This window comes from Triticum urartu, chromosome 2, assembly GCF_003073215.2.
Source record: "Triticum urartu cultivar G1812 chromosome 2, Tu2.1, whole genome shotgun sequence".
Taxonomy (NCBI): domain Eukaryota; kingdom Viridiplantae; phylum Streptophyta; class Magnoliopsida; order Poales; family Poaceae; genus Triticum; species Triticum urartu.
Window position 1 is genome coordinate 30,371,710 of NC_053023.1, and position 16,603 is coordinate 30,388,312.

Consider the following 16,603-nt stretch of genomic DNA (forward strand, 5'->3'; position numbering starts at 1 on the left):
TGTTCAACACACCACTTGCTGCTCCAGTCATCCAGGCGATCGAGACTCTGGCGAAGCATGTCAAGGCGGCCAAGACCAAGCCAGGAAAGAAGACAGCAGCCGCCAGTGAGGCCCCTGGTGTTGCCAATGTGTAGTTCTGCCATGTGTGTCGTAGCTCACAGCTCTGTCTTTGCTGCTTCCTTTCGAGCTCTTCCGTCCCTATGTTTGGATCTCTGAGCCAACGGATCCGCATCCTGGCATCCCCGGGTGCCTCCCCAATGCATGTAACTTGTCTTCGAACCCAGCGTGAACTCCATTTTCTCATATGGCGCAACCTAATGTCAAGCTTATGTGCTGGAATGTGCGTGGCCTTAATGCCCCTGCCCGTCGTGACGTCGTGCGTGACCTCATCCGTGACTACAATGCCACCATTGTGTGCCTCCAAGAGACTAAGCTCGACCACGTCGATGATACTCTAATCGCAAGCATGCTCGCTCCCTCTTTCATGGCTAGCTACCATGTCCTCCGGGGGGGTGATCATGGCCGTCTCTGGCGCTTAGTTCCGCCATTTAGACTACCAGGCCACGCTTGGTTCCATCTCGGCCCCCGCCACCATGCTAGCTGACGGCGTCCACTGGACCCTCTCATGTGTTTACGGCCCTCAGGGGGAGCAAGAAAAGCTGCTTTTCATCAACGAGCTCAGGGGGCTGAAGTATATGGTGAAGCCCCAGTGGCTCATTCTTGGCGACTTCAACCTGATCACCAAAGCGGCTGACAAGAACAACCTGAACATCAACAACCGCCTCATTGGCAGTTTCTGGTCTGCGCTAAATCACCTACAGCTAAAAGAGATGCGGCTTTTAGGCCGTAAATTCACTTGGTCCAATGCTCAAGAGAACCCGGTGCTAACCAAGATTGATCATTTCTTCCACTCCGATGATTGGGATGAACTTTTTCCCAATGCTCACCTACAGGCCATCACGTCTGCATGCTCGGATCATGCACCGCTATTCCTCCTTAGGGACACAGAGGTGCGGCGGCGCTCGTCCTTCAAGTTTGAAGAGTTCTGGCTTCGACTACCTGGTTTGAAGGAAACGCTGGTCGCGGCCTGGGATAAATCAGTGCAGTCAACCAATGCAATCCGCAAGATTCACATCAAGTTGACACGGACTGCAAAGGCCCTCAAGAAATGGCAAAGATATACAGTCGGAGTCCTCAATACTCAGATTGACATAGCAAAGGAGGTAATCTGGAGGCTTGACATGGCCGAGGAGCGGAGGTCCCTCTCCCCTGCAGAGCTGGAGCTAAGACGCAGGCTTAGGCTTTCTTATCTCGGCCTCCTTTCCTTCCGGAAGGTTAAGCTGCGCCAGCGCGCACGACTCACGGGTATCAGGCTGGGCGATGTCAACTCTAAGTTTTTCCATGCCAAGGTAAATGGGCGCCGGCGGAAAAACTACATCCAGACGCTGCACTCGGACTACGGTGTTGCCATCACGACAGAAGATAAGGAGCAAGTGCTCCTTTCCCACTTCCAAGACCATTTAGGCACCCCCATGCCACGGCTCTCAAGCTTAATTTGGGACAACCTCGAGATAGCCTCGCATGATCTCTCGGAGCTCGATGCTCCTTTTGACGAGGATGAGATAAAAGACGCGGTTTTCTTGCTGCCCTTTGTCAAACCGCCTGGCCTAGACGGGTTTATTGGAGCCTTCTTTAAAGCTTGCTGGGAGATCATCCGGATTGACATCGTTCAAGCAATACTCCAGCTTACTTATCTCCGCGGAGATGGTGCCTCCCTCATCGACTTAGCGAACATCATTTTGCTCCCAAAGAATGCAGACGCTCGAGTGGTCGGAGACTACAGACCAATAAGCCTCATTCATAGCCTTTCCAAGATCTTATCCAAGCTCCTCGCCAACAGCCTGGCCCCGCTCCTGCCAACGCTGGTCTCCAAATGCCAAAGCGCCTTCGTGCAGAAGTGCTCCATCCACGACAACTTCTTGCATATCTTGAATCTCATAAAGGACCTGCATCATCGGTGTTGGGGAACGTTGCAGAAAATAAAAAAATTATATGCTTCACCAAGATCAATCTCTGGAGTCATCTAGCAACGAGAGAGAGGAGTGCATCTCCATACCCTTGTAGATTGCGAGCGGAAGCATTCAAGAGAACGGGGTTGATGGAGTCGTACTCGCCGTGATCCAAATCACCGATGACCAAGTGCCGAACGGATGGCACCTCCGTGTTCAACACACGTACGGTTGGGGAAGACGTCTCCTCCTTCTTGATCCAGCAAGGGGAGGGAGAGGTTGATGGAGATCCAGCAGCACGACGGCGTGGTGGTGGAAGTAGCGGGATCCCGGCAAGGCTTCGCCAAGCGCAAGCGGGGAGGAGAGGTGTTACGGCGGGAGAGGGAGGCGCCAGGAGCAAGGGTGCGGCTGCCCTCCCTCCCCCCTTTTTATATAGCGCCCCTAGGGGGCGCCGGCCCTAGGAGATCCATCTCCAAGGGGGGGGGGCGGCGGCCAAGGGGGGTGGCTTGCCCCCCAAGCCAAGTGGGGCGCCCCCCACCCCTAGGGTTTCCAACCCTAGGCGCAGGGGGAGGCCCAAGGGGGGCGCACCAGCCCACCAGGGGCTGGTTCCCCTACCACTTCAGCCCATGGGGCCCTCCGGGATAGGTGGCCCCACCTAGTGGACCCCCGGGACACTTCCGGTGGTCCCGGTACAATACCGATTACCCCCGAAACATTCCCGATGGCCGAAACTTGACTTCCTATATATAAATCTTTACCTCCGGACCATTCCGAAACTCATCATGACATCCGGGATCTCATCCGGGACTCCGAACAACTTTCGGGTTACCGCATACTAATATCTCTACAACCCTAGCGTCACCGAACCTTAAGTGTGTAGACCCTATGGGTTCGGGAGACACGCAGACATGACCGAGACAACTCTCCGGTCAATAACCAACAGCGGGATCTGGATACCCATGTTGGCTCCCACATGCTCCTCGATGATCTCATCGGATGAACCACGATGTCGAGGATTCAATCAATCCCGTATACAATTCCCTTTGTCAATCGGTACGTTACTTGCCCGAGATTCGATCGTCGGTATCCCAGTACCTCATTCAATCTTGTTACCGGCAAGTCACTTTACTCGTACCGTAATGCATGATCCCATGACCAAACACTTGGTCACATTGAGCTCATTATGATGATACATTACCGAGTGGGCCCAGAGATACCTCTCCGTCATACGGAGTGACAAATCCCAGTCTCGATCCGTGTCAACCCAACAGATACTTTCGGGGATACCTGTAGTGTACCTTTATAGTCACCCAGTTATGTTGTGACTTTTGGCACACCCAAAGCACTCCTACGGCATCCGGGAATTACACGATCTCATGGTTTAAGGAAATGATACTTAACATTGGAAAAGGTCTAGCAAACGAACTACACGATCTTGTGCTATGCTTAGGATTGGGTCTTGTCCATCACATCATTCTCCTAATGATGTGATCCCGTTATCAATGACATCTAATTGGCATAGTCAGGAAACCATGACTATCTGTTGATCAACGAACTAGTCAACTAGAGGCTCACTAGGGACATGTTGTGGTCTATGTATTCACACATGTATTACGATTTCCGGATAACACAATTATAGCATGAACAATAGACAATTATCATGAACAAGGAAATATAATAATAACCATTTTATTATTGCCTCTAGGGCATATTTCCAACAATCGGAACATCACGGGCCTCTTCCTCAAGCTGGACATTTCAAAAGCCTTCGACTCCTTCAATTGGGCCTTCCTGCTAAAGGTCATGCAACGCCTCGGCTTTGGGCAGCGGTGGCGAGACTGGATATGTCTCTCCCTGTCTTCCTCTTCTTCAAGAGTGTTGATTAACGGAAACCCCGGAAGGATGTTCAGACATGCAAAGTGCCTCCGTCAGGGAGATCCGGTATCTCCGATGCTTTTCATCCTGGCCATTAACCCTCTCCAACAGATCCTACAACTCACCTCCCGATGCGGCATCCTCAAACCCATTTGTGCAAGAACGGCCAGATCTAGGATCTCCCTTTACGCTGACGATGCGGGCATCATCGCGAACCCAGACAAGGATGAGCTCCACGCCATATATGCAATCCTGAAGACAATCGGGGAGGCTAGCAGACTGATCACAAACTTGAGCAAGACCGAGGTCTTCCGGATCAGATGTGCCGGCATTGACCTCCAAGATGTGCTATCAGTCTTCCCTACCAAGATCGCCACCTTCCTGGGATGCTACTTGGGACTCCCCCTGCATTATCGCCGCCTTAAAGGGGTTGATCTTCATCCCTTCATCGATAGGTTCGTAGGCAGACTACCAGGATGGACAGGAAAGCTTCTCAACAAGCCTGGCAGGGTGGCACTCACTCAGTCTGTCCTCACGGCCATGGCCACCTTCCACATCACAGCTCTCAACTTGTTGAAGGGGACGCTTAGAAAGATCGACAAAATCATTCGGGCCTTCATCTGGCAAAAAGAGGACCAAGCTCAAACTTCGGGAGGTCACTCCTTTGTTAACTGGAAGACCATCTACCGTCCAAGGCATCTGGGCGGTCTTGGGATCATGGACCTGGAGAGATTTAGCCGCGCCCTGCGCCTCCGGTAGCCTTAGCTGCAATGGACTGACCCAGAAAGGCCATGGGTGAAATCGGAGCTGGCGTGTGACGAATCAGATATGAGCCTCTTTCGCGCATGTACCTCGATTACGCTGGGCAATGGGCAGAAGGCGCTGTTTTGGCATGACAACTGGACCGGTGACGGTCCGCTCAAGCTTCTTGCTCCACAGCTCTACAAGATTTCCTCAAGAAAGAACAGATCAGTGCACAACGAGCTCATGAACGAGAACTGGATCAGGGCGGTGGCTAGACTGCAGACCATTCAGCAGCTAGGTGAATTCGTGTCTCTATCGAATAACATTAGTCAGATCACCCTCCTCCCTGACCAAGACGACACCATCCACTAGAACTTAATTAACCACCTTGGGGACATACTCGGCCGCCTCTGCCTACGGCGCGCAGTTCCTTGGCTCCTACTCACGTTTCGACACAACCAAGGTCTGGTCCGCAAACGCTGAGCCCAAGTGCAAGTTCTTTGCTTGTCTTTCTCTACACGGAAGAATCCTCACTGTGGATATGCTAGCTGTGAGGGGATGGCCTCATGATCCCAGATGCCTGCTCTGTCTCCAGTAGCCTGAAACAGCAACTCACCTCTGCAAAGACTGCCCCTTCACGGTCGCGGTCTGGAACCAAGTGAACACTTGGACTAACGAAGGCGTTCCAATCTCGGGCTTCCTCCCCGAGCCAGGAAACGTGTCAGACTGGTGGGACAAGACTCTCATTTCGCAGCCCAATCAAGTGCGCAAGAGGCGCAGTGGAAGAATCATCTACACGGTATGGTCCATATGGAAGGAGCGAAATAGGCGGGTGTTCACTGGACTAAGGTTGACGCGTCGCGAGGTGGCGGCTCTAGCCCTAGACGCAATCAATCAGCGCGACCTGGCGTTTGCTGGCATCCTGCCAACCGCAGGCATTGGTTAATCTAGTTTCTAGGTGGGTTTTTTGTGGTTTCTGCGACGTTCCCTAAAAGCGCTCGCCCTTAATATTCAGTTTAGACGGTCGCTAGCGGGCAATCGTTGGGAAGAATGGCTCCATCTAGTTAGGAGACTGATGGAGGTTCAACTTTCTCACCAACCCAATGGATTACGCTGGAAGTTGACTAGATCTAGAGTATTTACAGTTAAATCAATGTATATTGATTTTATTAATTCGAACTCCATTCCAACTTCCAAGTATGTCTGGGCTGTCAAAGTTCCTTTAAAAATTAAAGTGTTTATGTGATTTGTCCATAAACAAGTTATTTTAATAAAGGACAACTTGATAAAGCGTAATTGGACAGGACCTACTAGGTGTAGTTTCTGTGATCGGGATGAGACGATTAAGCATCTATTCTTTGATTGCCCGTTGGCCAAAGTTCTTTGGCGGACGGTCCATATTGCTTTTAATATTACTCCACCGACTTCTGTCAACGCATTATTTGGGATATGGCTTAATAAGGTTGAGCCTGACTTAGCAAGACGTATTCGGGTTGGAGTTTGCGCTTTGTTGTGGACTACCTGGAATTGCAGAAATGATTTGGTTTTTAACAGAACATCACGGATTCATTTTTTACAGGTTATTTTCCGAGCTACGGCAGTGATCCGTTCATGGTCGCTAGTCACTTCGATGTAGGCCAGGGAGCATTTGGTTGCTAGATCTAACCGTTGGGAGATGGTAGCTCGGGATATCTTCAACCGGTTTGGATGGCGGTCATGTAATAGGATAGGCAATTAGTTTACCTCTCTATTTTTAGCTAGCCGGTTGTGGCGTCTTTTCCTGGCTAGTTTGTGTATCTAGCCATTTAGGCTCTGTGTGAGCTGCCTTTTTCTTTTTTTGAGCTGAAGACTTTGGAACCTTGTTGGCACTTTTTATTATTTGGTTAATAAGATGGCCGTATGCATCACTCTGATGCAGAGGCCAGGGAGCCCCCCTTTTCGAAAAAAAAAGCGCTCGCCCCTCTGTAAATTGCGTCCTTTCGCCATCTCTTCTATAAAAAAAGGCAGTGCTCCTGCCGATTCCTCAAAAAAATAGTTTTAAATAGCCAGCTATAGCCTTTTCAGTAGGATGCTGCTAAATGATCGTCTGCACAAATAATCCGCTATAGTCCGCTATAGCTGGTTTGGAGGCCCGCCGCTATTTTTGCTATATATTTAAAACATTTCCTACCACTATTAGGTGGTTGCTTTTGTGTACGAACTGGACACAACACCACGTCGTGGTTTACCAACAGCCACTGTATAAAATACTGAAAATAGTGAGCTTCCAAAGGTGAGCCAGATGCGAGGTACGTATATTCAGAGCTAAGGAAGCCATGGAACGTCACGATTCGAATGCCTTGTATCAAACTATCAACTGAATGTAACTACCGCTGTCCTATAGATAACTTTTGCCGTACCGGGCGACGAGCCTCTCGAGCGCCTCCCGCATCCACAAGTGCTGGTATCCGTCCATCACTTGCTGGGTCGTTGCCTGTACAATCCAATTGCAAAACACACGTTTAGATGGCTTGATTTAGTTTTGCCATGGCACACGTTTGGATTGGATGTACCAATGACATGAATTAAAGAAGCGAGATTTAAAACGTGCTAACCCAGGTGCGCTTGCGGGACGCCATCTCGGGCCACCACTCGAGCTCGTCGGCGATGTGGAAGGGGAACATGTATACCTCGCAGGTGTCGTCATAGTGGCGGCTCTTGTACAGCCAGCTGCCGAGCACTGGTCCCGTGTGGCCTCGGAGGCCGGCCTCCCAGAGGGCACTGCGCCGGGCCGCCTCGTCCATGGACTCGTCCAGCATCCAATCGCTCTTGGGGAACTTCTTGCCGTGCCCCTTCCGTGAGCTGATCACCAGCACCTCCAGCTTGCCGTCGCTGCTGCATACCCGATACGGGATGCACCCAATAACGACGGGCCCGCCGGTGCTCGCGCTGTACCGTTGCAGGCCCTCCTGCATCACCACACAAACAGCCACCGATCAAATCTTTAGCTAGATGCTCGTTTCTATTTGGACAGAGGCGGCTATGTGAAACTCATACTCCCCACCACACAGGTTTAAGAAAGGTGGTCTGAGTTTCATCCGCCAATGTATGATCCTAGAGTTCATTCTTATAGAGTACTATATTACTATAATCGATCTCAAACAAGAATTACAAAGTACTACATGGACTTATGAAAAAACACTGTTATGACCAAGGTTTTGGATCCCAAGTGGACTTTTTTTTCTCGCGGGGCAGCGGAGTTCTCGGTTACCACCGTAACCGCGAAATATCAGAAAAATTTCGTATGGAATTTAAAATGTGAATTGAAATTCAAAAAATTCTATCATGCTCTATGTTATTTCTGAACCCCTTTGCGTCAGCAAGTACATGCTAGCGCGTTGGTTAGGTCCTACAAATCCTTATCTTGCCTTGAGATCGAGGTATGAAAACCTGTTGTGGCCTTATTTTTTTGCTCATCTCCCTTTTTACACTGAAAAAGGGTGCAAAAAAGTGAATACACAAGACTCGAACCCGCGACCGCACTAATCGACGAGGAAGCACACGCAAACAAGTAGACCACTGCTGCCCATGCGTTTTCGATGAGTTCCTGCTTTATTTAACCAGACTCTGCACGTTTAAATTCAAAATTTACAAAAAGCTTCGAATTTTTTTGCTCGGTACATAGATTTCTCATGGGGTAACCAGGAACTCGGTATCCGCCCGGTATCCGAATTTTTCGCTCGGTACCCAAAACCATGGTTATGACTAGTATTTGAAATGGGTTTTAGGAAGCTGAACTGCCTCCGGAAAAACAGGATTGTAGCAACGCGGAAAGAAAGCACCGCGGGTTCCCTTTGCAAGCCGCCGGCGCCGCTGCTGGTTCCCTCTCCCTCTGCCGACCGCTCCGTCGGTGGGAGGGAGGGGGGACCTCGGATTTGTGCGTTGGAGGAGTTCTCAGTAGGGTTAGGGTTGAGGGAGTCGCTGCCGAGGCCGTTGCAGCGGCGTCGCGTCTGAAAAAGTTTCCTTGGGCTCTGTTCGCGGTTAGACGGGGTCCTTGCCTTCGTCTAGGAGCCAGCAGGGTCAGGGTACCCCGGACCTCGCCGAGGTCGCGGGCAATTGTGTCTGGAGGTCCACCGGCACTGGCTTGGTTGGTCCTCGGATGGGTGTCGGTTGTGTGGAGACAGAGTTTTCTTCTTCCTCATCATTGGTATGATTTCCACCTGCGTTTCTTCCTCCTTCTTTGTGCTGCTGCTGAAGGGATATCCTGCTTTGCCCCGGCAGTTGGCTCGACCGTGTCGCTCGAACCGGATCCTAGTTCTCTTCCAGTTGGAAGGGGCACATACATCTCTACTCAAAGCCACAAATGACCAAGGCTGGTGCAGGCACGTTGGATTCATATGCGTGTCCTTGTGTTTTCGGCGTGGGGATGAAGAAAAGGGCGAGCAGCATGGTGGCGATTATACGCAGATGCTTGTGTTGTAGGGGTCTTCTCACAAGATTTAGGGATGATGACATAGAGCTCCTTAGATCTTTGTGTTTTTTTGTGAATTGAACATAAGCATACTTTCTCGAGAAAGACTAGTATATGAAATGCATAAATAAGTGACGTACCAAATTGTGCAAGGTTAAAGAAGAGAAGGATTTGGGGGGGGGGGGGGGGGGGGGGGAAAAGGGGGGGGCTAAAAAAATAGCCCACCGGAACAATTCATTAAACCGTGGGTCGCACGGTAAAGGATAGCGGAAGCATACAGTGCACACGAGGCGCAGAGATTACACGGGCGAAGGCTCAAACATACAGGACTTAATCCATCCACTTTCTGGAGGGTGGGACGAGCAAGTGATTTCTGATAATTTTTGGCCTGTTGACGCTGCAAGAATTTTGCGCATCCCATTGCCGTCTCACGGGCTGCCAGATTTCATTGCTTGGTCTTTTACAAAGAACGGTTGCTTTATGGTCAACTCAGCATATCGAGAAGTATGGCGGTCGGAGTACACAGCGAGGGCACATATTAATGAAGGTGTGGGAAGACTTGATCAGAATCTAGTATGGAAGTCTTTATGGGGGAGATGGTGCCTCCAAGAGTTCACATATTCACTTGGAGGGCATTGCATGGATTTATGCCTTGCCTTTGTGTTCTAGCTAACAGGCGAAGACTCCTCTCATATGTCCGGTTTGTGGTAAGGATCCAGAGGACTTACGGTCTTACGCCATATGTCGTTCACATGCGACAGAGCGAAGGAGGTGTGGGATGCATTGGGTTTACAAGAATACATTGACCCGTTGTTGGATGAGCGGGCGGGTTCAGCTATTCTTGAGGAGCTGCCGTGTGCAGAGATGCCAGGGGGTCGGCAACTTCCAATTGCGAATGCAATTGAAACAGTGATGGTGGCTCGGTGGTACCTATGGTGGGACCGATGCAAGAAGTCACATGCTGAAACTGTAGGTTCGCCTGAGAGAATGTCGCTGAGTATAAAAGGCATTCTGGCTTACTCTCTTGCTCTGAAAATCAAAAAACCGAATAGACAGAGTAGGTGGGTACGGCCGCAGCAGGGGTGGTAAAATTAAATGTCGATGGCAGTTTTCTTGTGGATCAGGTGATGGGGCCACAGGGGGCCCTGCTATTGATGCTCCATCTATGGAAGTGAAAGCTCTGATGGAAGGGTTGCGGCTTGCTGAAGATATTTGAATATTCTCGCTGATGCTGGAATATGATTCTATAGAGATTGTTAATGATATACTTCAGCCTTCAGAGTACCAAGCTTCGGGTGCAGTTATCACTGATGATTGTCGACAGACGATGACTTCTTTCGCCAGGGCAACAATTTCACATTGTGCAAGGGAGAGCAATGTCGCGGTGCATGCGTTAGCCCAAGTCAGTTGCCGAAGGAAACATACTGAGTTGTGGTGTGAGAAACCTCCTGATTTTCTTATTCCTTCTATTGTAACAGACATGATTTTGGTTTAATAAAGGTTGCCGAACTTCAAAAGAAAACCAGATACAAAAAAAAAACAAGTAGCAAGCCACGAGGAACATGAAAACGAGAAGGGGGGCGATCCGAAACCCTGGAAGCCGGCACCAAAGCCTCAAGACCAAGCTAAATGAGGAGCAACATGAGAACCTGGCGAACACCGAGAGCAAGAACCACCAGGACGGAGGAATCGATGGGATCAAGCACTAGCCAGTAATCATCACCGGCACGGCCGGAAGGCATCGAATAGCCGAGACCGTGCGACAACACAGGTGTACTATCCGCGAAAACCGAAAGGCGGAGCATAGCCGAGAGCCCGAGACCCCACGACAACAGTGTGCCACCACTAGGTCAAAGGGCGATGCGCAGCGGTAGCCTCCCCAAGACTTTCTATAGGTTGATGCCTAAGCCAGCACGAACACATAAGGTCAGTGCCGAGCCTTGGGCTTGCGAGGAAACCAGAAGGAAGAGCCGCACGATGCAGACCAAACTCCATGGCGATACCTCCAAGAAGAAAAATGATGTGCAAGATGCCGCCATAGGCCGAACTGGCCGGTGAAATTGGATTAGAGATTTTCCTCGGGGTATTGAGTGTGAGGTGGGGAGAAGAGCTAAACAGAGACGCCTCCAAGGTGGAGCGCAACGCCCACAGACACCGCTGTCCACAAAGCCCGACAAAGCTTGCTACACAAAACCGTGAACAACTAGCATCACCAACTCCACAACGACCACCCGATGGCGGGGGTGGTGGGGGTCGCCGCCCGAGTCGCTCAGGGAGAGCGACGAGGGGGCCCTTTTCCATGGGTCTCGCGAGAAGTGAAAGAAGGTTATTCTTGTCTATTATACCTTGCGAACCTTATATCCCAAATATTTAAAAAAACACGCGAAATGTCTTATATTATGGTATGGAGGGACGAGGGAGTATATGGGGCTGTTCGGTAATGCTCCGCTCCACAACTCCGCTCCGGGAGTTGGCGGAGCTCCAGTACAAATTCGCAGAGTTGCAGATTGGCCGCTCCGCAGATTCTGGGAGTGGATGACTACCGAACAGGGCCTATATCAGTGTTTCGGTTTATGCTACTCCCCATATGCAGCATACAAGTATATGCTACTCCCCATATGCAGCATACAAGTATATGCTACTCCCCATGACACTACACTAGTGTTGAAAAATGTCTTATATTATGGTACGGAGGGAGTATATATCAGTGTTTGATACAGTTATGAATTATTTCGCTGTTTACTTGCTTCGATCAAATTGGTAGCGCCTGACCCACTAAGAGGTAAATATTTAACCCATATTCACTTATTAGGAAGCACGTTGCAATATGGTTTGGCAAGTCCACCATCTATGGTGCAAACAGTTTGATCCCAATACAGATCGTTATTGTAGTTTAAAATGGATCATAGACGAGAAATACAAATTCAATGCATTTTGATAAACAAACACAATGTAAAGCAACTCCATAATTAGTTTTTTTAATGGAGGTTGAAACCTCCGGCCTTTGCATCCTTGTGAATATGGGTAAACTCAATAAGTAAACGTAAAATATAAGCATATAAAAAATCATTTGATGAATAACATCTGAAATGCATAGATGAGTGACGTAATAAGATCAAATCATATAAGGTTAAAGAGAAGATAATCAAACAAGTACTTCCACTAATTTTATGTAAGGTACAACACATACACAAAGCAAGGAAATATATACATGTTGCTTGAAAATCTGAGTTAGTGTAGTTACCTCAATTGTTGCTGGGAAACACAGTTTGGGCTTGTTTTGATTCATGGAGACCTCTTGCCCAACAGCATTTCTCACATTTTGCATTGCCTGTTTCTTGCCTTTGATGAATTTAACATGGATATGCTCAAGGGAAGAGAGGTTCTCTAAACCAAATACAAAATCACCAAACTGAAGCAATGTGCCCAGCACATTATTAAAATCTAATCTCAAGGTATGGAGACTTTTCATGGCTCCTTGGGAAAACCTCAATTCCATGGTGTCACACGTGAGACTGAACCTCGTGAGACATAGAAATGGGTAATTACTGCCAACAACCAACCGTCTGTCTCTGGCTTGTGTAGGTTTCTTCATTTGTATGTGCAGTTCAATAAGAGAGGGTATGCTCCCAAGGACTTGAAGGTCCTCCTCTCCCAGTGTTTTCACTGTGATACTTAGGGACAACAGGGAGCACATGGAACACAACAACCTTGGCATTGCACAACCAATGCTATTAAGCAAGTGTACTAACAACAATTGTGTTAGTTGTATAAAGGTTGGCGGAAACTCTGCTATTTCAGTGGAACTTATGTCCAACACTTGCAGAAACTGTAGATTTCCAATCTTTTTCGGGATCTTAGTGACGGAAGTGCTCTTTAAACTCAAATATCTCAGGTGAAACAAATTACAAATATCCTTCCAATAATTATTATCCACTTGCTCACAACCAGTTAAATCTAATACGCGTAGGACTGGTAAACAAGTAAGTGTTGGCAATAAACTGAAAGCTCGACTAGACACCGTAAGTGTCCTCACAGGGGACAAGTTCATGGTTGCCAGCTGATTAGAAACTTCGCCCTTTCTGGACTGCACTGAAAGTCGGCGTATCTTACTTGGTAGATATTTTGGATGCTGACAACCTACTGTTGTTATAAAATTCTCCTCATTTGATAAGGAAGTGATGAGGTCACGCACCATATCATGTATGCGACAAGACCGCACTTTTTTTGCATTGTCAAATTCTACAGGTTGGACCAAGCTTTTATTAATGAGCTCGTCCAAGTAATGCTCTCCTACTTCATATAAGCACCTCCCCTGTTCTATTTTCATAAAGCCTTCACCCACCCATTTCCATATCAATTGCTCACTTTCGATCTCATAATCTCCTGGATACAAACTAAGATGCAGTAAACAAGTCTTTAGGTATGGAGGTAGGTCAGAGTAACTAACAGATAATATCCTTCTCATGTTCTTCACATCATCATGACTATTGTCTAGCCCCGAACTGATAGATTTGTACACCTTGGACCAATACTCATGTGTATGTGCTCTTCCCTTTTTACTGGATAGCAAGCTACCAATGGTAATGATAGCTAACGGCACTCCACCACATCTATCTAAAATTTTCTCAGATACTTCAACCAAATGATTAGGTGGTGATTTGTTCTCGGTCTCATATATTCTTTGGTAGAACAACTTTCTTGAGTCAGCAACAGAAATAGGTTTTAGCCGATAAACACCCCCAGCTTGCTGGGCAACATCAAGAACCCGAGTTGTTGTGATTACTCTACTTGCATGCTCATTCGCAATCAACACATACTTGATATTTTCCCAGACAGATTTATCCCATATGTCGTCAATAACAATCAAGTACCTTCAATTAATAACAGAACACATATATTATAAGGCTATTTAAGTTCTCATGCATTGAGCAGAACTGAGCTATGTAATAAAGTTTAACTTAAATGACAAAGCAAATATAAAACCGCAGAGTTCTGCTTGTGGCGCGCATGTATGAAACATTGAGGAACACATATTCACATGCATACCTCTTGATTTCAAGGAATGTTCTTATCTCATTGATGAGCTGTTCTTCACCCCACGATGCCTCATTAATGTTCTGGTACGTGTGCTTGTCAAGTTGATGGAGCAAGCTCTTGAAAATCCGCTTCATGTTAGGATTAAGAGACACTGAAATAAAAGCCGCACAATCAAATTGCGGTTTTTGTGTTTTAATATCGACTTGCCCTTTCATCTTCTTATACACTGCATTGGCAAGGGTTGTCTTGCCTAATCCACCAAATCCAACAATAGAGACCACCTTGAGCTGTTTCTTCGAAACCTCGTCTCCCTCTGTCAACATCTCGACTACCTCAAGGCTCTTCTCGTCAATGCCGACGAGCTCCGTCGCCTTTTTATACAAGGTTGACAGGCGAAGGGTGTCAACAGTTGGACCAGGTGGCTTGGCAGGAGCCTTACCGTCAATCTGGTACCTTTTACGCCGCTCACTGATCTCCTTGATGTGTCTCTTGATGTCTTCGATATCGATGCCGACCTTGTGCCGAATCTTGCCCTTGGTCAGCAGGCTGAGGCACTTATCAATGAAACCCCTGAAGCTGTGCGACTTCTCTGGCTGTCCATGGGTTTCGATGTGCACCATGAACTTGTCAATGTTATCTTCGAGGTCGTATGATAGGTCCCTCACATCCTTGGCCCAAAGCTTGATCTGCTTGTCAGGCGGCTGGTCAATTGGCGCCTCAGAGATCTCAACCAGAGCCGCCTCCATATGCTCCATCTCAGCTTTGAGGAACATGATCTCGCCTTTGACACCCTTGTGAAGGTTGTACTCCTTGGTGATCAGGTTGGCGAGCTTGGGCAGGAGGGTGCCCATCGCTCCCGTCACGACGGCGGCCATGCTTGGTCGCACACGTTATCTCTCTTGTTTGTGGAAGTTGGCGTTGGTGATCTACTTGGTGAAGTAGAGCAACCCAAAGAGTGGCAGCATAATAAATTAGTCTGGTCCTTTCAAAAAATAAATTTAGTCAGGAATCAGGATGATGGCTAATAAGCCAAAACTTTTGTTAGAAATCCAGGACAAATATATTAAACGTCCTCGGGACCAAACAAAAGGGAGAGTGAACCTATGGTGAAATTTTTGGAAAAACCTGCAGCCCGGTCTTAATTAGTTACAGGGCAGATATACAGCAAATCTGCATTTTTTTTGAGGGCTGACAACAAATGAATCGTACGAAAGCAATGAGACATGTTGCTTTGCGTAACATGAGTAATCAATCCTGTGTAGCATGATGGAACTTAACAGCATCCTAAACAGGATTGCTTAAAGAGCAGCAGCAGATCGGGAGGAAAATTTGCTCAAGGGGAAAAAGAAGAAGAAGGCGATTACCTATCTACTTAGTACATACTACAGCAGCAGATCTGGAGGAGGGCACTCTTAACTTGGACTTGAGAACCGACCGCTCATATCGCCGTCGTATCGAGCCAGAGGAGGGGCGCTGACCGGCCGCCGGCGGAGACCTCGACGGAGAAGGAGGCGGACGCTGGATCTCGCGCGGAGGGTAGGGGGTGGAGAGTGAAGCAGCTAGCGAGTGAGGCGGGCGCTCTCATGAGAATCTAGTTTGGCCGACATGAAATGGTGGAGAGACTGTTGAGAGCGACCCTTTCCTTTCTTTTTCTGATTAGTCTCGCAGCAATGATGGAAAGAAAGATTCCGTGTACGTATCTATCCATCCATAAAGATAGATAGAGCTTTGCGCGGTGGAGTGGAGTGAGGGACCAAGGAACACTGTTCTCCTCGGTCGGAGCAGTCAGGGTCACATGTGCACTCTACTTCATTGCGTTGCATGCACACGACGAGCAGCAATGTTGACACATGGGCAGCTGGGGAGGTGATGTAAGAGGAATTTTATAGCCCTCCTTGTATTTAATTACCCGGAGACTACACGTCTTCTTGATATCTGGCAGTACGACCGGGTCGTACGCACGCACACATGAGACCACCCCAAGCACTTGACATCTGGCAGTACAAATCTCAAAGCATGCAGCATCACCTTATCTAAACTGGAGACCACCCAACCTCTCCCACGCCCCCACTCCTACCGCCGGTGTGCTCTGCTCCGGCTGCTCAACACATCGCCGCCGGTGATCGATGCTCAGGACAAAAAAAGCTCCTGCCGCCGGTGATCGCCGTCGGTGTGCTCCTTGACGCTCGGCATACTCCATTCCCGCATTCGTTGGCGACCCAGGCCGCGGCACCGTAGAAGCTGCTTGCCGCCGTTCTCCTCAGCCACCCTCGCGGCGCGATCGACGTACTATGCAGAACAAGTTCATGTAGATTTTTTTTTGTGTGTGATCTGAGCTGTAAAATATGAATAAAGGTTGCGCCTGTTTATTTTTCTTCTGAATTTTATTCCCATACAAGATGTGGCATATGATGTAAACAAGATCTGCAATGTATATATTGGTGTCCACTCTTGGCATAAGTGTGGTGTGACGTTTCCATATTCT

At 48.5% G+C, this 16,603-nt stretch overlaps 1 protein-coding gene across 3 annotated transcripts; it reads right to left on the reverse strand.

The window, feature by feature from the left end:
• Positions 1 to 6,848: 6,848 nt before the first annotated feature.
• LOC125535405 (disease resistance protein RGA5-like) lies at positions 6,849 to 15,907 on the reverse strand. Of its 3 annotated transcripts, none has more exons than XM_048698460.1 (5): positions 15,483 to 15,907; positions 14,128 to 15,044; positions 12,323 to 13,952; positions 7,223 to 7,576; positions 6,849 to 7,101 (listed from the first exon to the last, which is right to left on the reverse strand). In XM_048698460.1, the coding sequence occupies exons 2-5, from the start codon at positions 14,991 to 14,993 to the stop codon at positions 7,006 to 7,008; spliced, it is 2,946 nt and encodes a 981-aa protein (XP_048554417.1). In that variant the 5' UTR covers positions 14,994 to 15,044; positions 15,483 to 15,907; the 3' UTR covers positions 6,849 to 7,005. The 3 variants fall into 3 exon arrangements, with proteins under 3 accessions (XP_048554417.1, XP_048554414.1, XP_048554416.1); XM_048698457.1 differs by having other exon boundaries at positions 14,128 to 15,094; positions 15,483 to 15,906; XM_048698459.1 differs by having other exon boundaries at positions 14,128 to 15,100; positions 15,483 to 15,906.
• Positions 15,908 to 16,603: the final 696 nt, after the last annotated feature.